Raw genomic sequence first — 27,890 nt, 5'->3', positions numbered from 1 at the left:
AAATTTAGTAGCCTTGAATGTTGCAATTAATTGGATTAGTTGAGCTGAAAGGCCGCGGTTAATGAATAAAACTTCCTTTTGGTTTGTTTTATATTCATAAATTTTAATTTTGGTCGATATTTCGACTTCAATCCGAAGTCATCATCAGGGACATATGGACATGTATGATCGACTGATTTTTTATGAAATTAGCGGCTGTTGTGTATGTCTCTGCAAGGTCGAATTTCTTTGAATTTGCCGCGTTTACACGATGAAATGTGCGCGTAAATGTATACAAACTGTGTAAATGTTTTTTTCATTCGAAATTTGAGCGTTCATTTACGCACTAGATAAATTTAAATGTTTACACACTTTATAAGGCATTTATAAGGTTTAATTAGTCTCCCTAATGATTTAAAAAGATATACATATAACAGTTGCAGTCATCGACTAGCATTCGCCGCGTACGGCTGTATTTCAGTTGCGTTCTCTCTTTGATATTACCTTCGCACTTAGTACAGTTTCTTGTAAACAACAAATACCGCTAACTAAAATTCCTTTATCACATTTTGTGTTTTAGAGTGCCCACGTGCTTTAAATATAGTGTAATCTTGGTTATCTTTAACTATGCCCCCCGGGGCAACAAGCCATGGGGGCAATAGGTTTTCTATTTTAGAAAACAGCCGCAAAGCTAAAAAAAAAAGAATATCCAAACCAATTGATAGTTTCCCGGACCTAACACCCCCTACCAGCCTTCCTAATCCCAAGTACGTTGTAGTCTCTGCTACTGATGTAAAAAAACTCTATCTCTTTACTCGTGCTTTGCTGTGAAAAGATCTCTAGAGCTCATAAGCAAAAACATTGAAAAGATCACAGAACTTAGGGACGGCAGCCTATTGGTGCTAGTGAAAGACAAACAATCCGCTGATAAATTCATTTCTGCTAAATTCTCTCAAATTCTGCTACCAGGAATTTGCGAAATTAAATGCAAATTTCATGAAAACCTTAATTTCGTCAAAGGCACGATTTTTGCACCCTACCTTACTATCCTTTCCGATGAAGAAATCACAAAAGAGCTAGCCTCCGAAGGAGTGGTAAATGTCTTCAAGTTTACAAAAATGGAAAACAACAAAGCTGTACATACTGGAGCAATACTGCTCACTTTCGACCTATACAAGCTACAAGAAAAAATCGACATTTCATGGCACAAAGCGCGAGTAAGGGAATATTTCCCGAATCCGATGCGTTGCAAACAATGTCAAGAGCTAGGTCACACCAAAAAGCACTGCCATAAACCTGCTCTCTGCCAAACATGCAGCTTCCCACCCCACGATGACAATTGCGCGCGTGTTCAGTGCGTCAACTGCAAAGAAAAACACCCATCGAATTTTAACAAATGTGCAAAATTCCTTGAACAGAAAGAAATTTTAAAAATTAAAACTCAGCGTAGATGCACCGTGCGCGCAACTCAATTTGCTCTCGGCACCAAAGAAAAATACATAGTATGTTCAGATAGCTTATCGACCATACAATCCATCACAAATATGTCCAGTACAGATAGCCTGACAGTAGAAATACGCAAAACACTTTTACAAAGCAACAGTCGAATAAAAATCATGTGGGTCCCAAGTCACGTTTCAATAGCTGGAAATGAAGCTGTTGATGAAAGAGCTAAGTTAGCAGCCCAAGAACCACTTATAGTTCAAAACTTTATCTCTAAAAAGGATATCTCCAAACTGGCTCAAATACACATACTTAAAGCAAAACTCGAAGATTGGAAGAATTATATCCACCACTACTCGAATATAAACACCAGCGGAAAGAGTCCTATATTCCCGATTAAAGTCACCTGCAAAAATTTGAAAGCGTTTATCCGACTACGAATAGGACACACGATTATTACACACGAGGCGGTTCTTAAAGGATCGAGCGTGTCACAGTGCCCCTACTGTAATGCAGAAACCAACTCTGTGATTCATCTCCTCTACAGATGTCACCATTTCGCAATAACCAGAGCAGGCCTATTTGGAAACACAAACCCTTCTAGTTTATTAAGAAATCATAACGCTGTATCTATAGACAAAATAAATGAATTCCTTAGGTTAACAGATCTTAAGAAATTTATCTACAGTTAATTATCTATAAGCCTTTAGTTAGTCTAAGCAAAAACTGTAACTTAAAAAACAAGCGAGCCGAAGGTGTTCTTACTAGTGCTCCTTTTCCAGTAAAGGCATGTTGTGCTTCTTTTCTTCTAATAAATAAATAAAATACATATAACAGTTGAAAAAATGTATTATTATATTTATTTTGGGTTTTCGCCACCCGAAGCAGGGCACCTAACACAACTTTTTCTTGGGCAGCCTGAGGCCCGCTTCTAAAATCTTTCTCTTTTTTTTTTTAATTTCAATTTTTTATGAAATTATCTAATTTTCTAGTTAGAAATACAGCTTGGTTATAAGTAATTTTTAATTTTAATTTGATTTATTATTACGGCTGTTTAGGCATAAAACTTAAACTACTAAGTACAATTCATTATTATATCACTTATTTCTATTGAATCTGCTGTAGGAATGCCATGAGCAGCAGATATTTTTTAAACGGATTTTGGGCGGAAAATTTAGTACTTTTTCTCCTTTTTAGGAACTGCTATTTGAAACCTACTTATACCTATATGACACTACTTTATTTTCGTGTATTTTTTTTATACTCAGTTGAGCAGAGCTCATAGAGCATATTAACTTTGATTGGATAACGGTTGGTTGTACAGGTATAAAGGAATCGAGATAGATATAGACTTCCATATATCAAAATCATTCAGTATCGAAAAAAAATTCGATTTAGCCATGTCCGTCCGTCCGTCCGTCTGTCCGTTAACACGATAACTTGAGTAAATTTTGAGGTATCTTGATGAAATTTGGTATGTAGGTTCCTGGGCACTCATCTCAGATCGCTATTTAAAATGAACGATATCGGACAATAACCACGCCCACTTTTTCGATATCGAAAATTTCGAAAAATCGGAAAAGTGCGATAATTCATTACCAAATACGGATTAAGCGATGAAACTTGGTAGGTGAGTTGAACTTGTGAATAGAAAATTGGTAAAATTTTGGACAATGGGCGTGGCACCGCCCACTTTTAAAAGAAGGTAATTTAGAAGTTTTGCAAGCTGTTATTTGGCAGTCGTTGAAGATATCATGATGAAATTTGGCAGGAACGTTACTTTTATTAATATATGTCTGCTTACTAAAAATTAGCAAAATCGGAGGACAACCACGCCCACTTATTAAAAAAAATTTCTTTAAATTCAAATTTTAAAAGAAAAGTTAATATCTTTACAGTATATAAGTAAATTATGCCACCATTCAACTCCAGTAATGATATGGTGCAACAAAATACAAAAATTAAAGAAAATTTCAAAATGGGCGTGGCTCCGCCCTTTTTCATTTAATTTGTCTAGGATACTTTTAATGCCATAAGTCGAACAAAAATTTACCAATCCTTGTGAAATTTGGTAGAGACTTAGATTCTAGGACGATAACTGTTTTCTGTGAAAAAGCGCGAAATCGGTTGAAGCCGCGCCCAGTTTTTATACACAGTCGACCGTCTGTCCTTCCGCCCGGCCTTTAACACGATAACTTGAGGAAAAATCGATATATCTTTACTAAACTCAGTTCACGTACTTATCTGAACTCACTTCGTATTGGTGTAAAAAATGGCCGAAATCCGACTATGACCACGCCCAATTTTTCGATATCGAAAATTACGAAAAATGAAAAAAATGCCATAATTATATACCAAATACGAAGAAAGGGATGAAACATGGTAATTGTATTGGTCTGTTGACGCAAAATATAACTTTAGAAAAAAACTTGGTAAAATGGGTGTGACACCTACCATATTAAGTAGAAGAAAATGAAAAAGTTTTGCAGGGCGAAATGTAAAGCCCTTGGAATCTTGGAAGGAATACTGCTCGTGGTATTACATATATAAATAAATTAGCGGTACCCGACAGATGAAGTTCTGGATCACCCTGGTCCACATTTTGGTCGATATCTCGAAAACGCCTTCACATATACAACTAAGGGCCACTCCCTTTTAAAACCCTCATTAACACCTTTCATTTGATACCCATATCGTACAAAAAAATTCTAGTCACCCCTGGCCCACCTTTATGGCGATATCTCGAAAAGACATCCACCTATGGAACTAAGGCCCACTCCCTTTTAAAATAATCATTAACACCTTTCATTTGATACCCATATCGTACAAACGAATTCTAGAGTCACCCCTGGTCCACCTTTATGGCGATATCTCGAAAAGGCGTCCACCTATAGAACTAAGGCCCACGCCCTTTTAAAATACTCATTAACACCTTTCATTTGATACCCATATTGTACAAACGCATTCTAGAGTCACCCCTGGTCCACGTTTATGGCGATATCCCGAAAAGGCGTCCACCCATAGAACTAAGGCCCACTCCCTTTTAAAACACTTATTAACGCCTTTCGTTTGATACCCATATTGTACAAACGCATTCTAGAGTCAACCCTGGTCCACTTTTATAATGATATTCCGAAAAGGCGTCCACCTATAGAACTAAGGCCCACTCCCTTTTAAAATACTCATTAACACCTTTCATTTGATACCCATATAGTACAAACAAATTCTAGAGTCACCCCTGGTCCACCTTTATGGCGATATCTCGAAAAGGCGTCCACATATAGAACTAAGGCCCACGCCCTCTTAAAATACTCATTAACACCTTTCATTTGATACCCATATAGTACAAACGCATTCTAGAGTCACCCCTGGTCCCCTTTATGGCGATATCACGAAACGGCGTCCACCTATGGAAATAAGGATCACTCCCTTTTAAAATACTCATTAACACCTTTCATTTGATACCCATATCGTACAAACAAATTCTAGAGTCAACCCTGATCCACCTTTATGGCGATATCCCTAAATGGCGTCCACCTATAGAACTATGGCCCACTCCCTCTTAAAATACTCTTTTAATACCTTTCATTTGATACACATGTCATACAAACACATTCCAGGGTTACCCTCGGTTCATTTTCCTACATGGTTATTTTCCCTTATGTTGCCACCATAGCTCTCAACTGAGTATGTAATGTTCGGTTACACCCGAACTTAACCTTCCTTACTTGTTTTTTTCTTGTATTTTATCTTCAATTTTTTGTCACACTCCCGCCTAATGCGGCTTCAATACTGGTGTAAGTGTGTAAACTATATTTCAAAAAACTAACGAAATACAAGGAAAATGCAATCTAGTTCATTAAAAACAAACGAGCCAGTTTGTATTTCGATAGGTTTTTTTGACATTCGGCCGTTTTTTCTTTATTTTTTTCTGACACATGAAAATTTTGATTTTAGTTTGAAAATTTGGTGCATAAAAACACAATTAAAATCAACTTTCTTGTGAAAGAAGTGAACCATTAGAGACCGAAATAATTTTCGAGTGTTATTTGCATCGTTTTTATTGGTTAAAGTGTTAATGTAAATATAAAATGTAAAACATAAACAAAAACATGTCAAACTTACTAATTTTGGGAGAATAGTAGTCTCGCTTTTTCATGATAGAAATTGTTGTTTTTTAGCTTGGAATCCGAGCAAAAATAAAGTAGTGTCATATATGCTTTAGAACAGTTTTTGTTTTGCGGAATTGTATATTCAACTTGACAGATATTTTGTAGTAGTAATGGTAAAAAGAGTGTCAAATGCGTCATTTCAAACAATTTTACAAAACACAGATTGTATCTGTAATTTATTTTAAAATTTTTGTATGAAATTGGAGTACAGATTAATTTCAGTTTTTTACTAGAAGTTTTTATGTTTAAACGCTTGAAAAACTACCTTAAAGCTTTTGGCCCACTTCCAGAACGAAAAGTTATCTTTTTAACTCAGAGTTAATCTGACATGAGGAGTTAAACTCATACATTTTTGACAAATTTTTCAAATTAAGTTTGAGTTAAACAGATAACTTGCCGTTCTGCAAGTGAGTTTTAGCTTATTTTAGTCTTGAACATTTTTATTTAGTATTTTTTAGCAATTTTTTTTGCCCTTTTAGCCTTTTTGCTGGAAAAATTCTGGCAACAGTCGTGACAGGATGCCTGTGATGGCACCCTGTGCATTCACATTTTAAATTCTAGTCAATCATATGCGCAACATTGTTACCTTTCAGCGCGAATATAAATACAACAACAAAAGAAGAGCGCAAAGTCTAAGCCAACAGCCAACACAGAGACAACACAATTTGGAAACACATCAACCGCCAAGGAAAGAAATTGCCATACATATATACACTTAAATTGTTATTGTTTTGTGAACCGTTTTTCTTATACATTTCAATAAACTAAAATTGCATTAACGTCATCTTTCCAAATTAACTGTTCTCCAAATTAATGGCTGTTGGATATCGTTCGAGTTACAGATTTTTGTAAAACGGAAAATTTTTTGGCTAAAGTCGCGTACAGTTGCCGCGAAATAGAAAAATTCTGTAATTTTGCTAAAATAGATATCGTGCCGTGAAAAGAAAATTGAGTGATTGTTTAAAAATTGTCGTACGTGCCCGTAAAAAATATAATTGTTGTCCAGTCTTATTCGGGCAGCCGCCTTACGCAGACGTGTTTTTCTCGCAGCGCAACTAAGTCTATAGACACTAGTGTGTGTTAAATAAGCTTGTATTGTATTTTTCTTATACGCGACCGTTAGTGTATATATTATTTCTAAGTGGTTGTGTTAAAAACTACATATTTGGTAGCTGAAATCAAACAAAATGAAAGGGGCTAACCCCCCTCATAGAAATAGGTTTAAGCACCTAGATCCGGATGAGAATATATCTCTTCCTACAACCAAATCTAAAAGACCAAGGGAAGGGGATTTTGTACCTCTACCGCCAATAGCACAAAATGATAACCATATACCACGATACATCATAGCCACCGCCATCGCCCAAAACAACACTGAAACCCGACCATTAGCATCATATAACGTTTTCCAAATAGAAAAAGGGCTTAAACACATAAGTTGCGAATACCCTGAAGTAACAGAGCTTAAATCTGGTGACCTGCTGATAAAGGCAAATAACCTTAACGCAGCAGAAAAATTCATCAAAGCAACCTATATTGATGTTGTACCAGTTAAAATATCCTTTCACAAAAACCTCAATTCAACGCAGGGTAGAATATTTTCGAAAAACATTATCCACCTTACTGAAAAAGAGCTATTGGAAGGCTTAGCAGACCAAAAAGTAATCGAAGTTAGGAAAGTCATGAAGGTAACTAACGATACACCAGCACCAACAGGAGCAGCAATTCTAACATTTAATCTAATCCGGAGACCAGAAAAAATTAGCTTGGGCTGGGAAAAAGTCGCAGTTCAAGAATACATTCCTAACCCTATGAAATGCAGAAATTGCTTGAAGTTGGGGCATACAAAACATAATTGCAAAGGTAATCAGCTGTGCAAGCAATGTGCGACACCTCCACCTCATGATACTTGCTCGAGAATCTTCTGTGTAAATTGCAATATTGACACACATACCTCTGAAGACCCCTCTTGTCCTAGCTTCCTCAAGCATAAATCCATCAACAAAATTAAAATTGAACGTCGGTGTACTGTAAGAGAAGCTTGGAAATTGTACAACAGTAACCCCACTGCTTTCCAAATAGAACCCAGAAGCAAGCATACAAACAAGGCTTCGTATGCACAAATTACAAAAAATAATAACATCGAACGACCGCTAAAAGAAAATACCAAACAGGTCACCGCACCAGCTCCACATCCTTCAAATAACATTCAAACCCAAGAAAACACAAACCAAACACAAATCAGTACAAAATCACCTCAAAATAACATTCAAAAGACAAGTTCAAACTCCAATATTGATACATTGATTACAAAGATAACAGAAAAAGCCAAACAAAATACAACAACAAACGCACTAGCTAACAATACAAACGCAGAAAGTGGAGACATAGAAATGTCACCTTGCACAACAACAAACAATAATAATTACCACTCAACTCCAATACACTCAATTAATAACAAAACTCACAACAACTCTAGCGACTACACCCAACCGCAAATATACCAATCACCTATAACTAATTTAACACAAGGCCTAATAGAAAGCAATAACTACTTCGTCCAAACAAAACAATTTGACAGCGACATCTCTGACTTTGAATAAATAAAACAATTTAAACGTTTAAAAATATGGATATCGGACTTAACTTTTCAATCATCCAATGGAACATTCAAGGATATATCAATAATAAATATGCCCTTGAATTACTAGTTAAAAAACATAATCCCGATATCATTATATTACAAGAAACACACATAGTGCAAAAGAATCTGCATCTACTACATTTACCTAATTATAGAACTTTTCATCATAATAAAGATTTTCAATACGCCAAATCTGGCATTACCTTCTTAATAAAAAGTACTTTAAACGTATCAAATCATGTGGTATCTAGGAATAACCTCCTTCATCAATCACTTACCGTACATGGATTGACGGATCTCCACATAACTAATATATATAAAGAAGTAGATGTATATCTTACTTCACAACTGCTTGACAGCATTCCACTACACAGCTGTGGGCATCATCTACTGCTTGGTGATTTGAACTCACACAACACACTATGGGGATCACAAACCACGAACCGTACCGGGAAAATATGGGAAGAATTCGCAAACTGTAGAAACTTAGTCTTCTTAAATGATGGTTCGCCAACGCTGCCCAACACAAAAAACACTCTGACGGCTGTAGATGTAACTATGGCTAGTGCAGAACTGGCAGGTATCCTAACCTGGAACTGCTATCCAGAAGGAAATGACCACTTCCCAATTTTGATTTCCAACAACATCACACCCGGTTTAAAAAAATTTAAACCCGGTTTTGTAGATGCTAAAGCAAATTGGGAGATTTTTTCAAAAAAAAAACCGTAAAAGTGGAGAATTTAAAGTAACGGCCAACATTAACCAAGAGGCAGCCAACATAAAGAAAATTATCAGGAAGGCTGCAAATGAGTCCATGCCAGTAAAAAAGAATACAAAGCCACGCAAAACCCCCGTATGGTTTAATTCCGAGATAGCCAAATTAATTGGATTAAAGAACTCCGCGTGGAAGGTCTATAAAGTGAAACGAAATCTTGCTAATATAATAAAATACAAACAACTCTGCGCACAGGTAAAGCGTGCATGTAAACAAGCCAAGAGGGATACATGGCAAAACTTTATCAACTCACTTAACCCTACTATGGATACAAGGACAATATGGAACAAAATTAAAAAAGTCAAATCGCCACAATATATAAGTTTTCCAAATATTTTTTTCAGAAAACGAGTGCCTTACTCATCCCCAACAGTTAGCAGATAAATTTGCAGAAACATGGAGTTTAATAGGCTCCGACAATTCGTTTGCTACACAAGTTATACTGGCTAAACAAAACTATAAAATTGACTCCCCATCCGGGGAAGCACTCAGTCTTCATAAATATTTTTCCAATATAACAATCGATGACCTTAATGTAGCAATAAAAAATTCAAAAGGCACAACACCGGGAATTGATAAAATAACATACTCCATGATACAACATTCGGACATCTCGCTGAAGAAGAGAATATGCAAGTTATACACGGGAATACTCGAAACTGGAACTTATCCGCACTACTGGAAGGTAGCAGTTCTTGCTCCAATTCCCAAACCAAATAAAAACGCAAATCTGGTGGAAGGATACAGACCCATTTCGCTAATATCGGTCCTAGCTAAAGTATTTGACAAAATTCTTGCGAGGAAAATTAGAGAACACTACAAATCGCACTTTCTCCCAGAGCAACATGCCTTCCTCCCACAGCGTGGAGTACATACATTGTGTCACGCATTAGAAGCAAAAATAAAAGACAATCTTAAAGCAAATAAACACAATGTTATATTTTCAGAAGACATAGAAAAGGCCTTTGATAGAGTTACTTCATTTGTTGTAATAAAAGAACTTTCTTCCTGGGGTGTTCCGGCACTAGTGCTGAAAACTATACATTCCTTTATGTCGCATCGTAGAATTACAGTTCGAATAGATGGTTTTTTATCGAAGCTTCTCAATCTAGACAATGGCCTCCCCCAAGGATCTCCATTGTCAGTTATATTATTTGCAGCAAATTGCAATACGCTTATTAAAAATATTAGAAACATAAATGGGGTGGACTTTATTGGTGTATACGCTGACAACATCTTTGTTGTATCTTCAGGCTCAGCAGAACAAATAAATAACAGCCTCGGTGAAGTAAACACCAAAGTACAAAGGTGGGCAGAAGCAACTGGTGCAGTAGTACCAATTAATAAGGCAGAAGCTATGCATGTATGCAAAAAACACAACTGTGATATATCCTCATTGAAAATAGGCAACCAAGATGTTCGGTTGAAACCCCATATATCAATACTTGGCATCACTTTCTCCAGAAATGCACTATGGAATGAGCATATCAACAAAATTTGCGAAAAACTAATCAAGGTTAATAACCTACTAAAGATATTCTGTACGAGGAACAAAGGACCACACATAGACACTGCCATATCAATCAGTCGAGCTATATGTGAAGGAATAATTCAACACGGACTCACGGTTTATGGGTGGACATCCGAAAAGAATAAAAACAAAATCAATGCATGTATGAATAGATGCTTTCGAATGGCTGCAGGGTTGCTCATGGCCACCCCAATAGCCGCCCTCAGACTAGAAGCGCGGTACCACGATATCGATTGGCAACTACAAAGAAGGTCAGCTGGTCTCTCAGCGAAAGCTTTGACACTGCCAGATCACCCATTACACGAGCATATGTGGGAGCTACAATCAGCCAATAGAAGAAAAGTAGGCGGCAGAAACGCTAGCGCTCTGGAAAATATTATACGCTACCTTAACATCAAAAAAACACCCATACCAGCACAACCACTAAGGAAATCACCTAAAATAAAATTCCATACGGATATGACACTCAGCGAATTCAAAAAAGAAAACACAAATGCTAACATCTTTAAAACCTACGCAAAAATAAAAAATGAATTCAACCCAGAACTTATCTTGTTCACTGACGGCTCTAGGCAGTGCGACACCTCAACCTATGCTTTAGTAGAACAAACTTCAGTTGACTCCTTTAAAACTCTGAAGCAAAGTCTATTACCGCTACATGCAGGAATTTTCGATGCAGAACTTGCAGCTGTTGAACAGGCAATTATATACGCTGCTGAAAGAAAAGCAAATACGTTGATATGTTCCGACAGCCAAAGTGTAGTCAAATACATTGGCTCTACTGCATATAATGGACCGGAAATCCAAAGACCTAGAGAGGATCAATTAATAAAAATCCTTTGGGTTCCAGGCCACATAGGAATCAAAGGAAATGAAGAAGCTGATCACATAGCAAAAGCAGCGCTCCGGTTACCATTAACTGTGGAAGTACCTTGCTATAGCAGTATTATAAGAAACCATTGTTATAGTTGTCAAGATGTTGAAGAACAAGAAAAATGGAAAAGTTCAAATTTATTTCTTCGAACACACAACCCGGGCACAAAGCGGCCAAACTACAATATAAACTTTACCAGGGATGAATGTATAAAGATTGCAAGAATGAGAGTTGGAACCACGCTGTTCTCATCATTACAATGATAATGGCCCGATTAAATGTTCGACATGCTCCACTGCATTGACTCCCGAACACATGATGCAAATTTGTCCGTTGACGAAAGTATCAACCCCCATGGATGTTGCACTAGATTGCAGTAAAACGGAAACGATAAACACTGTCAATAATGCCTTGAAAACCCACAACGTCTACCACACTACTTAACACAGCAACGAAAAATAAATACCCTTTAAGTTAAGACAAGACAACATACACTTAGCTTACATACCAATATGTTTAATTGCAGGGAACCATATGGTCTCAGTAACCAGGTACCCTAACCAAAAATAGTTTATAAATTTATTTGTAAACTATGACGAAAATAAATAAATAAATAAATAAATAATTGTTGCCCACCGCAATTAATACTTATAAAATAATTCGTCTTATTGTCGTCCGAAATTTTGTGTAATAAAGATTTAATCGCACCGTCTAACACAATATATGAGCAACATGCCGGGAGGCAACGGGTATAATTTGCGGAGCCAGGACAGTACTCAACATGATCCAGAGGAGAATACGGAGGGAGCCGTAGGAGCATCACAAATTCATCTTGCCTCAATTGTAGAGAGTCTGAATGCACTTACCAATGCAGTATCAGAGCTGAGGGTGGCGACTGAAGAAAGCCAGCGGGATATTGAGCGTTTGCGAAGCAATATAGAACGGGAGGCGCAACAAGTACCACAACCACATCTTGTAGAAGCAACGCAGCAAAGTTCACCAGTGTCACTACCAGAGCGACCGACGCAAGATACAGTCTTGGCAAGCAATGAAGCAATCCTGACGAATGGCGACTGTTCTTAGCGAATTTCAAGGACACAACGCAGGCATTTCGCTACAGCAATCGTCAGAATTTAATGCGCTTGCATAAATGCCTAGTTGGTCGTGCCAAGGAAACTGTTGCATCCATGTTAATATATCCTAATGATGTGCCAAATGCCATAGCAGAGTTAGAATTTCATTTTGGGCGCCCAGATATTTTAGTAAGAAGCCAAATAAGTAAAGTACAGCAGTTTCCCAGTATCAGCGAGAATAAGGTAGATCAAATTATAGCATTCTCCACTAAAACAAGAAACATCGTCGGATTTTTAACATCGGCCAAGTGTGTGCATCATCTTTCAAATACCACACTATTGGAGCAGCTGGTCATGAAATTGCCTCCCAGTAAACAATATGAGTGGACACGCCATGCCATCAATATAAGGCCATATGCAACGGTGAAGGAGTTTTCATTATGGTTAAGCGAACTTGCCAGGGTGGTGTGTCTCATTCCGCCGTCAAACACGACCACTAGAAGTCATCAGCCAGTGCCTCAACAACAATCGTCGCGTCGAATAATGCACGTTGGAAGAGAAAAACAAGTAGAACGCGGACAGGGTATTAAGTGCTACGTATGTGAGGGTGCTCACGTAATCTCCAGCTGTGAATCTTTCAAAAACATGAGCGTGCACGATCGTTGGGAAAAAGTAAAGGGCAAGCAGCTTTGCTTCTCGTGTCTACGTAAGGGTCATAGCACAGTCAAATGTCGTTCAAAAAGAATGTGTGACGTTGATGGTTGCCGCCGATACCATCATAGCCTGCACGAAAATTCGAGTTTGCCTCAAAATACAGCTGCTACATGCCATACAGGTGAGTCCCAGCCAGTGTTAAACTGTAGAGATGTCGACCGGGAAAGTGGTCAATTTTTTAAATACGTTCCGGTTACGCTAATGGGGCCGAACGGTAGTGTAGACGTTTTCGCCATGGTGGATGAGGGATCAGCCGCATCCTTGATAGAAAACAACTTAGCTAAACGTGTGGGTCTAAAAGGTCGTAGACAGCCACTAACGCTTCAATGGTATGGCGAAAACTGCACAACCGAGGAGTCATCGAAGGTAAACCTGGAAATAAGAGGCAAAAATTCCGCATCAACATATAATATTCGAAACGTGTGCACCCTGCGAAGCCTTGATTTGCCAGCACAATCATTTTCGAACGCCAATTTTGCCCACTTAGAGTTCCTACCATTAGAAAATTATAGTCGTGTCAAGCCGTCGTTGTTGTTGGGTCTTGATAACACCTCGCTAAGTGTTCCGTCCACAACTGTTCAAGCCAGCGAAAATAGCCCTGTAGCCATTAAGACGAAATTAGGTTGGATAGCCTACGGTCCAACCAGTTCACCGCCACAAACACCAGTTGTATTGCATATCCGTGAGCGAAAAGGTCTACCATCACTAAACGCATTGGTAACCGAATACTTTGCCGCCGACAACTTCGGAATAGGTGAGTCAATAAATCAAATTGAATCTGAGGAAGATCAGATAGCGCGCCAGATGCTACACAACAACACCCGACGTTTGGGCAAGCGTTTTGAGGGCGGACTACTATGGCGAAATTTACCACCAGCACTTCCGGACAGTTACAACATGGCGTACAAGCGCTTGTTGGGCATAGAGCGCAAGATGAAGGCCGATTCCCGTTTTGCCGCCAAATACAAAGAGATCGACAAATATTTGCGCATGGGCTATGCCCGAAAGCTGTCTGATGAAGAAGTACGTATGAACTTTAAATTTAATTTTTACTTACCGCATTTTGCAGTTCATAACCCACACAAGCCAGAGGATATGAGAGTTGTGTTCTATGCAGCTGTCCTAGTAAATGGCGTGTCGTTGAACTCGTGCCTACTTAAAGGGCCCGAACATGCCAAACCATTACTGAACATTTTATTCAAATTTCGTGAAGGGGCAGTTGCAGTCGCAGCCGACATTCGTGAGATGTTCTCGCAAGTACTCATTAACAAGCGAGATCAACAGGCGCAACGATTTTTATGGCGTGATGGAAACGCTAATCAGCCAGTCGAGCACTTTGTTATGCAGTCTATGGTTTTCGGAGCCATATGCTCACCATGTATAGCGGAATTTGTCAAAAATAAAAATGCCGAAGATTTCCGTCAGCAGTATCCAGAAGCCGCTACAGCCATCGTCGAAAGCCATTATGTTGACGATTTCGTTGCCAGTTTCAAGAACGAACAAGACGCTGAGCGGATTTGCAATGACATCGTTTATATCCATTCCGAAGGAGGTTTTCAATTACGCGGATTTGTATCAAACGTCAAACGTCTGCAAGATAGCCTGAATGCAGAGCCACACATGCCACAGTCTATAAGTCTAGAAAACGGAGTCAGCTATGAAAAGGTATTGGGAATGCGCTGGAACACCATGACAGATTCATTTGAGTTTATGCTTAATTTTCACCGAGTTTCAAAAGCCGTTTTAGAGGGAGATCGTGCTCCAACCAAGCGTGAACTTCTCAGTATAGTAATGTCGGTGTTTGACCCATTTGGCATTATCGCCGATTTTTTGCTTTTTGCCAAAATGCTAGTACAAGAAGTGTGGAGACATTCTATCGGGTGGGACGAAGCGATTCCGAGTAGCCTGCAGCACAAATGGTTTATGTGGTGGAGCGAACTAAAACACGTTAATATTGTTAAAGTTAAACGATGGTATTCACCGCAGCTTCAATCTACAACTTCCATACAGTTGCACATAGTGGTGGATGCCAGTCAATCAGCATTCGCAGCGGCTGCGTACTTTCGAATCACTAGTAGTGATGGTTGTGATGTCACATTTGTCGCGGGCAAAACCAAAGGCGCCCCGCAGAAGTTATTATCCGTACCGAGATTGGAATTGCAAGCCGCGGTGTTAGGCGTCCGAGTTGCGAATTTGGTCCGCCAAGGTCACAACGTCCAAGTAAATCGAACATATTTTTGGTCGGATTCGCAAACCGTACTACACTGGCTCAACTCGAAAGAACGAAAATTTAAGCCATACGTTGGTCATCGCATAGCAGAGATTTTAGCATCAACTAAACCTTCACAATGGCGTTGGATTCAGACCGATAACAATACCACAGACGTCGCCACCCGTCCAAAGTGGCCACCAAAGATTGAGGAACGTGGGCCATGGTTGCATGGGCCTGAGTTTCTGCTACATTCAGTTGAGGATTGGCCAGCCACATCTTGCACACATATGCCCGAGCTACTCGAGGAGGAGATTTTGCCAAGCCTACATATACAAGCCAAGGTAACTAGTTGTGAAACGGGTAATGGCATGGGTCCTGCGAGCTGCTGACATATTTTTGAAACTACGTAGCACCTATCAGACATGTGATGGAGGCGGTCTGCAGTCAGAGCAAAGCGCCGCTGAACTTAACAAAGCAGAGATATACATAGTCAAAGCCGTTCAGCGCGAAGTTTACGCAGAAGAAGTATCAGCCCTATTGAAAGACGAGCAACTCCATAGACAAAGCAGTATTCGTTCATTAACGCCGTATCTAGACAACGATCAGATCATGCGAATCCAAGGTCGCCTAGACGCAGCTACGGTTTTGCCAGTAGAGGCCAGAAGACCAATTTGAATGCCATCCAAACACATCGTCTCCGAACTCATAATGCGTCAGTATCACGAGCGGCTACAACATCAGAATTTCGCATTGACATTGTACGAAGCCCGCCAAAAGTTTTGGTTTACTCATGCCAAGTCGCTGTTGAAGTCCGTGCAACGTACATGCTTAACGTGCCACATAGACAGAGCTAAACCAGCAGCGCCTCTGATGGGTCAGTTGCCTGAGGATCGGGTCACTCCTTATGTCAAGCCGTTCTCTTACACAGGAGTTGATCTTTTCGGCCCATTCAATGTTACCGTTGGTCGCCGGCGAGAAAAACGATGGGCAGTTATATTTACGTGCCTAACTACGCGCGCAGCCCATTTAGAGCTTGCGCATGATTTATCGACCGATGCGTTTTTGTTGTGTCTTCGAAACTTTATCAACCGCCGTGGCACTCCAATAAGAATCAGAAGCGACAACGGCACGAATTTTGTGGGCGCTCAACGGGAGCTAAAGGAAGCTGATCGCATGTTAAAATTCGAGCGCATATCAGATGAAGCCACCAGCCGCAATATTGATTGGAAATTTAATTGCCCTTCCAACCCAAGTTCAGGGGGTTGTTGGGAGCGCCTTACAGGTGTCGTAAAAAGTGTGCTGCTAAAGACACTTCGTGAGAAGGCACCGAAGGAAGACACACTTCGAAGCGTATTGATCGAAGCTGAAAATATTTTCAATTCGAGGCCACTTACCGACGCGCCTTTATCATCGGAAGAGGACGACCCAATCACTCCTAACCATTTCCTTATGGGATGCCCCAATTCCATGCAAACAGCGCAGACAGCCGATCAAAACATTTGCCTTAGAAAAAGACTTTAAGGATCCTTATACAAGGAAGGCTCTTTTTACCTCTCTCGTTCGTTCAAAACTAGAATACGCCTCAATTGTTTGGAATCCTATCTATAGCTGCTATGCTGCCAGAATTGAAAGGGTTCAAAGAAAATTTACTCGTTTTTGTCTATTTTCACTCAACTTTGACGACCCAATTCCATCCTATCACTCGCGCTGCTTACTCATAAATCTTCAACCTCTCGAATCCAGAAGGATAGAACATCTGCTGTTGTTGTTGTTGTTGTAGCAGTGCTTCGCCCCACCTAACAGACGCGACCGATCACAAACTGTCATCAATATCCTCTAACGGGAGTCCAAGGAAACTTGCTGTTTCAACAGGGGTGGACCATAGGGAAAGGGGTGTTAGAGGCGTTGGTTCCACATTACAATTAAAGAGATGGTTGGTGTCATGTGGGACACATTGCAAGCGGGGCATACATTTTGTATGTCGGGGTTGATTCTGGATAGGTAAGAGTTTAACCTGTTACAGTATCCAGAACGAAGTTGAGCCAGAGTGACACGCGTTTCCCTGGGGAGCATGCGTTCCTCTTCCGCAAGTTTTGGATACTTTACTTTGAGTACTGGGTTCACCGGCCAATTCCCGGCATAAAGGTCCGACGCCTGTTTGTGGAGTTCACCAAGGACCTGCTTGTGTTTTTTCGCTTCATACGGCTGTGTTCTCAGATGCCGTATTTCCTCAAAATGCTTACGGAGATGACTCCTTAAGCCCCTAGGCGGTGCTGGCTCGTCAATCAGATGTCTGTTGGGATGCCCAGGTTTCTGGGTACTCAACAGGAACTGTTTGGTCAGCATCTCGTTTCTTTCCCTGATGGGGAGTATTCTCGCCTCATTATGTAGATGGTGTTCTGGGGACATAAGAAGACAGCCCGTGGCAATTCTGAGAGCAGTATTTTGGCAGGCCTGCAGCTTCTTCCAGTGGGTAATTTTTAGGCTTGGCGACCATGTGGGTGACGCGTAGCACGTAATCGGCTGGCTAATTGCTTTGTATGTAGTCATGAGCGTTTCTTTATCTTTTCCCCAGGTACTGCCAGCAAGGGATTTGAGGATTTTGTTACGGCTCTGAATTCTCGGAACAATCGCGGCTGCGTGCTCACCAAAATGTAGATCCTGATCAAACGTCACACCCAAGATTTTGGGGTGTAGGACAGTCGGTAGCGTAGAGCCATCGACGTGGATGTTCAAAATGGTCGACATTTGGGACGTCCATGTTGTAAATAAGGTCGCGGAAGATTTAGTCGGTGATAATGCCAGGTTTCGCGAGGCGAAAAAACTGGAGAGATCAGGGAGGTAGCCGTTTATTTTATTGCATAGCTCATCGATCTGTGGGCCTGGGCCTGTGGCCATTACTGTGCAGTCATCGGCGTAGGAAACGATTGTGACTCCTTCAGGTAGTGAAGGTAGCTTAGATATGTAGAAATTAAACAAAAGTGGGGATAGGACACCACCCTGTGGCACCCCTTGTTTAATTCTCCTTGGCTTTGATGTTTCGTTTCTAAATAGCACCGATGCCTGCCGACCACCCAGATAATTTGCGGTCCACCTTTTAAGACATGGGGGAAGGGTAGACCCTTCCAGGTCTTGCAGTAACGAGCCATGGTTGACCGTATCAAAAGCTTTTGATAGGTCTAGCGCTACGAGTACTGTTCTATGGTGGGGGTTTTGATTTAAACCGCAATTTATCTGGGTGCTAATGGCATCTGCTAATGTTCGTCTATGATCTAACAGTTGGCTCTCTTGATTGCCCAGTTCTCTTAGCGAAGGTGTCATTTAATGTACCTAATCGGAGTCTTCGAAGCAAACATATAACAACATTAATACAAGGAATAAACCCAATTTCAAACTGCCTTTATTCAGAACTGAAATAGATCAGCAAAATATTTTTTATAAAGGTCTAAAAAGTTTCAATGAACTGCCTATAGATATAAAAAGTTGTAATGAAATCGTAGCTTTTAAAGCAAAACTTTATGAATATTGTAAAACCTTAGCAATAAGATAGTAAATTGTAATATAATTTAATTTATGAATTAAGCTTTTTTGCCGTAATAAATAAATGAAATGAAATGAAATGAACATTTTTTCCATTTTACATGAGTGCTTATTATTGTAATTTTGACCCAATTTTTCGGGCACTAAATGAATTTAATAGACTCTCAAGGAGGTTTTTTATTGATTTTTCTTTGTCGAGAAGCATCTTCAAGTCAACTTTGCAAGAGTTCCTATAATCTTTACTTGCATTATCTTTTAATCTTTTGTTTTCGCTAGTCATGTTACTTACGTTATTCGTTGTGGTTTTCAGTTGATTATTTGTTTAAGTATTTATTTGCTTTTGTATTCTAGTCTGTAAGGTTGTTTAATCATAGACTGAATAAATTATACATACATACATACATACATACAATGGCTATCGCACAAAATCTGAAAGACCGCATTTGGAAGCAATGGGTGAGACATTATTTGCCCCAATTACTTGTGAGGCCTAAGTGGCAAGACAAAGTTAACCCAATCGCTATCAACGATTTGGTTCTCGTCTGCGACGATCTTCAACCGCGAAGCCAATGGAAGAAGGGACGAGTTACCAAGGTGTTTCCCGCTAAGGATAGGCAAATCCGCCTCGTTGAGATTAAAACAGCTAGCGGAGTGCTGCGTCGGCCGGTGTCAAGGCTTGCCATCCTCAGAATAAATGGTGAATCCCTACGCGATTCACGGTGGGGTGGGGTGTGATGGCACCCTGTGCATTCACATTTTAAATTGTAGTCAATCATATGCGCAACATTGTTACCTTTCAGCGCGAATATAAATACCACCACAACAAAAGAAGAGCGCAAAGTCTAAGCCAACAGCCAAAACAGAGACAACACAATTTGGAAACACATCAACCGCCAAGGAAAGAAATTGCCATACATATATACACTTAAATTGTTATTGTTTTGTGAACCGTTTTTCTTATACATTTCTTATACATTTTATACAGCTTAGAAGATGGTGTAGTACCTGAAATGTGGAAAACGTCAACAATAATACCTGTGGAAAAAGTTAAAAAGACAATGCAACCTGAAGAACTTAGACCCATAAATACCCTGCCAAGTGATGCTAAAATTCTCGAAGTCGTTGTTAAGAATCAGTTGGTGAATCATCTTGAAGTAAATAATATACTAGTCTACCAACAGTCAGGATTTAGGAAAAAACACTCCTGTGAGACAGCGCTGAACTTGGTGATATATGATAGGAAAGAAGAGCTAAATAACAAAAAAGTTGTGGTTTCAGTTTTCCTTGACCTCAAAAGAGCTTATGAAACGGTGGATAGAGATATTAATAAAAAAAAAAATGCAGCGGATTGGCATAACTGATATTGAACTTAAATGGTTCCGCAACTATTTGAAGCAGAGAAAGCAGAAAACAGTTATAAATGCTGTGACGTCGGATGAATTAGAGGTACCCATAGGGTTACCTCAAGGCTCAGTATTGGCACCTATATTATTTCTTATATACATAAATGACATAGTCAATGCTATCGAAGGTTGTGAAATTAGACTTTTGGCGGATGATGCATTAATTATGATAAGTGAAAATAATATTAATACTGCACTCGCCAAAATGCAACATGAAATAAATAACTTGTATAAATGGTTGTGTGGTAATAGACTGAAACTAAACATAAATAAAACTAAATATATGATAATAACAAGGAGCAATATCAATGAGGAGGATATAGCCGAGCTAAAAATAAATGATGAAATCATACAAAGAGTTAACAGTATAAAATACTTAGGAATAATAATTGATAATAAACTAAAATTTGAAGATCATATAAATTATACAATTAAAAAAGTTGCTAATAAAATAGGAGTGATGCAGAGAACAACGAAATTCATTCAGAAAAAGTACAAAATAATCTCATATAAATCAGTTATAGAACCGCACTTCGTGTACTGCCCGTCCATTCTATTCATAATATCGGATAAAGAAGTAGACAAGCTCCAAAAGCTTCAAAATAGATGCATGAGATTTATTCTTCAGAAACCTAGAGATACACGAACGACTGACATGTTGAAGACTTTAGACTGGTTAAGTGTGAAACAAAAGATTTTTTTCCACTCCATGAAATTCATATTTAATATCAAACATGAAAATGTACCTGAGTATTTAAATAAAAATATAGCATTAGTTGAGCAAACTCACAACATAAATACGAGGAGCAAAGATAATTTCAAATTGCCGTTTTTTAGAACTGAAATTGATCAACAGAACATTTTCTACAAGGGTCTGAAAAGTTACAATGATCTGCCTATGGATATAAAAAGTTGCAACCAAATAACAGTATTTAAAACAAAATTATATGAATATTGTAAAACCTTAGCTATAAGATAAAAAACTGTAATATTTTCAAATTTACGAATTAGGCTTCTGGCCGTAATAAATAAATAATCTAATCTAATAAACTAAAATTGATTTAACGTCAATGCCCCAAAAGGAAAGCGCTTAATCCACAATTTATTTTATGATACACTTTGAAGCAACACCTAGCTAGGTAATTCGGTAATGTTTTACAAGATGGCGCACCACCTAATTTTTATCAAATATTATCAAATATGGTATCAAAAAACGCGTCTGGACCTCCGTTTTCAGAATCCGTAACCGAAAATTTAAATTTTTATTTTTGTCAAAAGATATAAGCAAAAAATCGGATCAAATTTTCATGTGATGGTTGTTTGTTTGCCAGATATGTTGTAGACACACACACACTAATGCAGAAAGGTGTTCTGAGTGTTTTAGTTTTGATCCACAAACCAGTGTCGGACCCACACAGTTATTTTTTTAAATCGCGGCGAAAGCCGCCAACGCTGAAAGGTATTCTACGTAAAAAAACTATGGATCGGGCCCCATATTTCGGACCCTCTCGAGGTCATTTACATTCGACAGAAATAAAATTTTTGATTTTCGCTTTTGGATTCTTAAAACGGAGATCAAAACGCATCTTTTGATACCACCTTTGATAATAATTAGGTGGATCTCCGTCTTGTAAAACGTTACCGATAATTCTTTACGACCCAGTGCGTCTTAATATCTCTACCGAAGCCATGATTCATGGACGGGTTTTAAGCGTCGAAGCCAGTCAAATAAGTTCAAAATATTTACAAAATACCTACCCACGTCAAATTACCAACATAGAGTTGAAAACGTCTGCCCATATGATTTGGTGTTAAACTACCACCTTGATGGTACAGTCCATTTGGACCGCCGCCATTTCCGGCTGGATCTCCTGGCACGGAATCAGGGTTGCCGGACCCTACAACCCCAGGTGCGCCAGATGAACTCTCGACTGGTCCACCTATGTCGTCATATAAATCGACGCCTTCGCCACCGAATTCATCCTTAAATAAAATTTATAAGTATAAATAACCAGACTTGTTTTTTTGGTAATTTGCATAATACCAGCGAACGCTTCATATCAGTCACTCAAAAGTAAAGTGTATGCTTTTTACAGATTGTGTTCCCTAGTTTTATGCAAGAAGGCCAATATTTTTCATATCTTTTGCTCACCTGGGTCTGCGCGGCAAAATCTTTATCGAGATCTTCCGCGTACAGATCTAACACTGCTCCATCAGCCATGGCAGTTTCCTTTTGCCCAGCACTTATTTAATCTTACGTGTGCAAATGAAAAAAGATTTAGAAATATTTTAGCAAAGTCTAAGGTACTTCCACAATGAACTAACCAATTTTACACCAACTATCACTTTTTGAAGCAGCATTCAATAAAGTATGGTTTGGTTATATACAATAAGTATACATATAAAAAGTATGTATGTATTTTTCTCAAATAGCAGCCACACCGGCATTAAACGTGAACTTTTTCACAAACTTTCAACGTTTCTTGTTCACTTGTTATCGACCTTTACTAGCATTTTCTTTATAGAAACTTCCTTTTCAACAATTACTTTGTACTTTTAAATCGAACTAATGAAATAAATGTAAACTTTTAACCTCTTAATATTTAATTAAAAGTTTTTTTCACGACACCAAGAAAATTACTCCTTTTCAACTCATACGGCAACCGAATAGAAAATGGAGCACGAACGCTGTAGAAAAGTAAAAAGCAGAACGACATCTCGCGGTCAAATCTCTTTAACACGATATTTCTAAAGAGTGGGACACATTATCAAGTTCAACGCGATCTATCAGCTCCGACACATAAGCAGTTTTTCATATAGATGAGTTTAACCAAAGAGGATGCGCCGGATGTTGATGGATCAAATCACATAAAAAAGCACGAATAAACTGTCCCGTGTTGCCACTTGTATAGTTCTGCCATGAGTTTAAAGGCCCCGGCACAATCACATTTTTCATATAGATGCATTTAACACAAGCTGAAACATTCCAATAACACCGCCACAACTTCAGACTTGGCAATTGAAGTTTATTACGCCTTGCCCATTCATATACAAAATTTCGCGAAGCACTGTTATAAACATTCTCCCTACACAACAAAAATACTTGCTAACATATTTTGTGTCGTAATATATTGTTATATTGCAGTTTTTAAATTTTATAAAATTTACCAACCAGTGGGAAAAATAATTTCACTTGGAAAGCGTGCCAAGACCCTTAGCCAAAGCAAATGTTAAATTTTTCTTCTTATATTTGCTTGGAACATGGCTACTTGGAGATGGCTACTTTTCAACATCAGATGGCGTCAGTGTCGCTCATTCTACTGTTCTCCATAAAAAGACGTGCAATCTACTCATAATGCATAAGCTTGTGTTAAACTCATCTATATGAAAAATTACTTAAGGCTCATGCACATTATACGACGCGACATGTAGCGACAAAATATTGCATTTATTCTTATGGAGCGATGCACATCTAGCGGCAGTCGTACGAAACGACATGTCCAAGTTGACTAACTAGGCAAAAATGCAGCGAATATTTTGTCGGAACGTGTCGTTACATGTCGCGACGTATAATGTGAATGAACCTCTATGTGTTGGAGCTATAACACAAGCTTATGCATTATGAGTAGATTGCACATATTTTTGTAGAGAACGGTAGAATGAGCGATACTGGACTATATGGTTGGCTCATCTGTACAACAACAACATATGTTAGTTCAGATTGTCAAGATCTGCGTGTCGGTGTTATGCGAATGGAATCGAATGAAGACATAAAACTTTGCAGTTTTTGTATATAGTAAGAAAATTGCCGTCATCCAGTAAGTTTTACAGCTCCGGCTCACGCTCAATTCTCACGGGAATACTCTGGATCATTGAGAGACTTGAGAAGGAGATGTCATGATATTTTCGCAGACGTGGAATGTGATAGGCAGATGTCGCCGCTATCTTTCATTTAACTCATACGGCAAAAGGTTAAGCAGCGACATCTATTTTTGAAAAAGTAGGTTTATTAAAGGCAGCTTTGCCAAACTAAAGACAAGTAATAAACAAATTATCTGGCTCATAAATTGAACCAAATTATATCTGGATTTGTCTGGCTCAAATCGTTGTTGTTGCATTTACATGCAAAATTATTTATCTGGCTCAGGCTCTCTGCCACCGGAAGATAGTTAATGTTGCCAATGTGTTGGTTTCATTTTGAGTTTGCCATCTCCTTTTGACAATCCCATCGACCATGCTATGAAAACAAAAATCAGCTGATGAGATGAGCCAACCATATATTGAGCCATGAGAACGATTTTTCACTGTATGAATTCACAATGGTCCCAAATGAAAGCATGGTGGAACCGTTCCCATATCCAGAGATTAGTCTCCGGCTGGCCACCTCATGCTATCAAAAGAACACACTGATTGTCAAAAATTCGACTCAATACAGATTTTGATTTATCCAGCCAACGAAGTGGGAAAGGGAAATTAAAGTATTTATCACGTAAAGTTATATGTTCTCTGGTATTTATTAAACCTTTCAGATATTTCATGTGAAATTAAAGTTAACATATTAATGCAAATAGTTTTTTGATAATATAACAAGATTCCTTGTTCCAAAAATTTGATACGGCAATTGACGAACACATTGGCTTCCGAAAGGGCAATAAGTGTTGAAAAGGTGCAGGATGTGGGACTCCTCGGTGTTTCTCAGCACACTGACGCCAAAGTTTTATGTTGCTTTGACTGGAACATCAAGTCTCATTTCTGGATTAATATTAATATTTGAATGGTGGTACTTTCGAAAATATGGAACTTCTTTTATTGGTAAGAAATGTGAACTTATAGCTGTGAAGTTTTATTAGATGGCCCTTATTTCGTAAAAAAAACGACAAACTAGTAATCCGTATACACTTTCCTTTTTTTGAAGAACAAGTGTCAATAAATCATATAAGCCCATGGATAAATGGTAGTGATGCTCAAAATGAAAGTAATGGGAATGGAAATAATGGAAATGCAAATGGGGCAGTTGGAAGTAGTAACAATCAATCAACGGCATCTAGCCAACAAATGCCCGAATGCAAAGTTTGGCGTAACCCATTGAACTTATATCGTGGAGCTGAATACCAACGATTTTTTTGGGCAACAAGTAAAGAGCCTCTAACTTATTACGATATGAATTTGAGTGCACAGGATCATCAAACGTTCTTTACTTGTGAAGGTACATTGTTATAAAAAATAATAAATAGTGATTTAATAACATATGTAAATATAATATATATACATTTGTGCGCAGGTGATGCAAGAAAAGAGGAGTATGAAGTGATGCAAACTGCTTGGAGGGAACGTAATCCTGTTCAACGAATAAAATCCGCACATAGTGCACTTGAAATGAATCCGGAATGTGCATCCGCTTACATTTTATTGGCTGAAGAGGAAGCCACTACCATAATAGAAGCTGAAAAAATTTTAAAAACTGCACTTAAAGTAGCAGAAACAAACTATCGTAGATCACAAGCCACCCAACATCAGGGTCCAATAGCTGAAGGTATACATCGTCGTGATACAAATGTATTAATTTATATTAAAAGGAGACTTGCTATGTGTGCACGTAAACTGGGAAAACTTAAAGAGGCTGCAAAAATATTTCGAGATCTTAGTAAAGAGATTCCCTCAATAATGAATGTTTTAAATGTACATGAAAATCTTATAGAGACTTTATTAGAGATGCAAGCATATGCCGACTGTCAAGCTGTATTGGCAAAATATGATGATATTTCATTACCTAAATCGGCGACAATATGTTACACTGCTGCGTTGTTGAAAGCTCGTGCTGTCGCAGATAAATTTTCACCCGACATAGCTTCAAAACGCGGCCTTAGTTCAATAGAAATGAGTGCTGTGGAAGCAATTCATCGAGCTGTAGAATTTAATCCACATGTACCAAAATATTTGTTAGAAACAAAACCACTTATTTTACCACCAGAACATATACTGAAACGCGGTGACTCAGAGGCACTGGCTTATGCTTTTTTCCATTTAAAGCATTGGAAAAATGTAGAGGGAGCAATAAATTTACTACATTGTACGTGGGAGGGCACATTTCGTATGTTGCCGTACCCTTTAGAACGTGGTCATCTATTTTATCCTTATCCAACATGTACAGAGTGTGCTGATCGTGAATTGTTGCCGTCTTTTCATGAGGTTTCAGTTTATCCAAAAAAGGAATTGCCATTCTTTATTTTGTTTACGGCGGGCCTGTGTTCTTTTACAGCGCTTTTAGCATTACTTACACATCAATATCCTGAACCAATGGGTGCCCTAGCCCAAACTGTACTTATTTGGATCTCATATCCATTTCACCTACTAAAGGAACGTATTGAAGCTTTATGGACTTGCAATTTTCTTCATCAGTTGACACGTGTTTAAATTCAGGTTTTCGAAAAGGCTTTGGAACAAAACATTTATTGGGGAGCACAATTTTTCAGCGATTGACACCTTTTAAATGTTGGATGATATTAATTTAAGGTTTATAACTTTCAATAACTTTTCGTTATTTATTTGAATAATAATTTCAACTATATTGTTGCTGAAAGGTACTAATAACTAGGTGTCTTAAATTGATATTTTGGATTAGTTTAATGCTTAGAAGCGCATCAGTTTACGCCGTGCCATCACATCGGCATAGAGAAAGGAATGAAATCACTGATGTAGGATGCCGACAAAATTAAGAATACGTCTGCTTCGTTCGAGAGTTCTTGAATAATCAATCCATATATCTCATTTCAAAAATAATATCACAAACGTAAAAAACGGTTCATCAAAAATTGTATTTCCAAAATTTCAAGAAAAAATTTGATTTAAATTTGACTGTTTACTTCAGTTCTATGCGATTGAAACTTTTCAGCTTGTAGGAAAAAAAAAATGTCTGACAATCCCACTTCTGAGCTGTAGGATGCCGACAAAGTTAAGAATACGTTTGCTTCGTTCGAGAGTTCTTTAATAATCAATCCATATATCTCATTTCAAAAATAATTTCACAAACGTAAAAAACGGTTCATCAAAAGTAAAACTCTTTGATTTACAATAAATAATAATTTAACAATGAAAAGAAATACAACTATAAACAAACAGATATCTTTGAAGAGAGAGTTTAAGAAGCTATACATAAGTAAATCTATATATACACGAGCCAACTTGCTACACTGATGGCAATGAAATTGAACGATGTGGTGAATGACGCAATTTTATTACTACATATATTTCTTAATTGATCAATATAAGCTCTCTTTCGAAAATACTATACGATGCATCAAACTCTGTAAAAGCATCAAGAATAAATACGTTCTTGAAAATTTTATTTCAGACACAAAGCGAATCCATACCAATGCAAATTCAACCAATTCATTGTGCCAAGGGGAATTCAGTACAAGGTGTTGTTATCCCAACAGCTTATTCAAGGCGAATTCATTACAGGTGGTGTTATCCCATCAGCTGATTGCTTCTTCTTGATAATTTTCCATACAACAAAATGTCAGTACAACA

The 27,890-nt window shown here is 38.4% G+C and overlaps 2 protein-coding genes across 7 annotated transcripts in view; one reads left to right on the top strand and one right to left on the bottom strand.

The window, feature by feature from the left end:
* The window catches only part of Cpsf6 (cleavage and polyadenylation specificity factor subunit 6), an 86,914-nt gene extending 63,862 nt beyond the window's left edge, over nt 1-23,052 (bottom strand). For all 6 annotated transcript variants that reach the window (XR_010953832.1, XR_010953833.1, XR_010953834.1 and 3 more), the window contains exons 1-3: nt 22,686-23,052; nt 22,513-22,613; nt 22,119-22,343 (exon numbers count right to left, since the gene is read on the bottom strand). Coding sequence is in view for 2 of the 6 variants with exons in the window: in XM_067790756.1 (XP_067646857.1) it covers nt 22,119-22,343; nt 22,513-22,581 (294 nt within the window). In the remaining 4 variants the exon portion in view is untranslated. The remainder of the gene's footprint in view (nt 1-22,118; nt 22,344-22,512; nt 22,614-22,685) is intronic.
* A 1,664-nt stretch (nt 23,053-24,716) lies between these two features.
* Nucleotides 24,717-26,951, top strand: LOC137251878 (protein ST7 homolog). The gene is made up of 4 exons (XM_067786787.1): nt 24,717-24,869; nt 24,932-25,172; nt 25,276-25,566; nt 25,642-26,951. Exons 2-4 carry the CDS (start codon nt 25,034-25,036, stop codon nt 26,772-26,774), a joined length of 1,563 nt encoding a protein of 520 aa, XP_067642888.1. The 5' UTR covers nt 24,717-24,869; nt 24,932-25,033; the 3' UTR covers nt 26,775-26,951.
* Nucleotides 26,952-27,890: the final 939 nt, after the last annotated feature.

The sequence above is a fragment of the Eurosta solidaginis genome, chromosome 5, assembly GCF_040869045.1.
Source record: "Eurosta solidaginis isolate ZX-2024a chromosome 5, ASM4086904v1, whole genome shotgun sequence".
In the NCBI taxonomy this organism is placed as follows: domain Eukaryota; kingdom Metazoa; phylum Arthropoda; class Insecta; order Diptera; family Tephritidae; genus Eurosta; species Eurosta solidaginis.
Note: the sequence above shows the minus strand (reverse complement) of the source record. Positions and strands in the feature narration are given on the sequence as shown.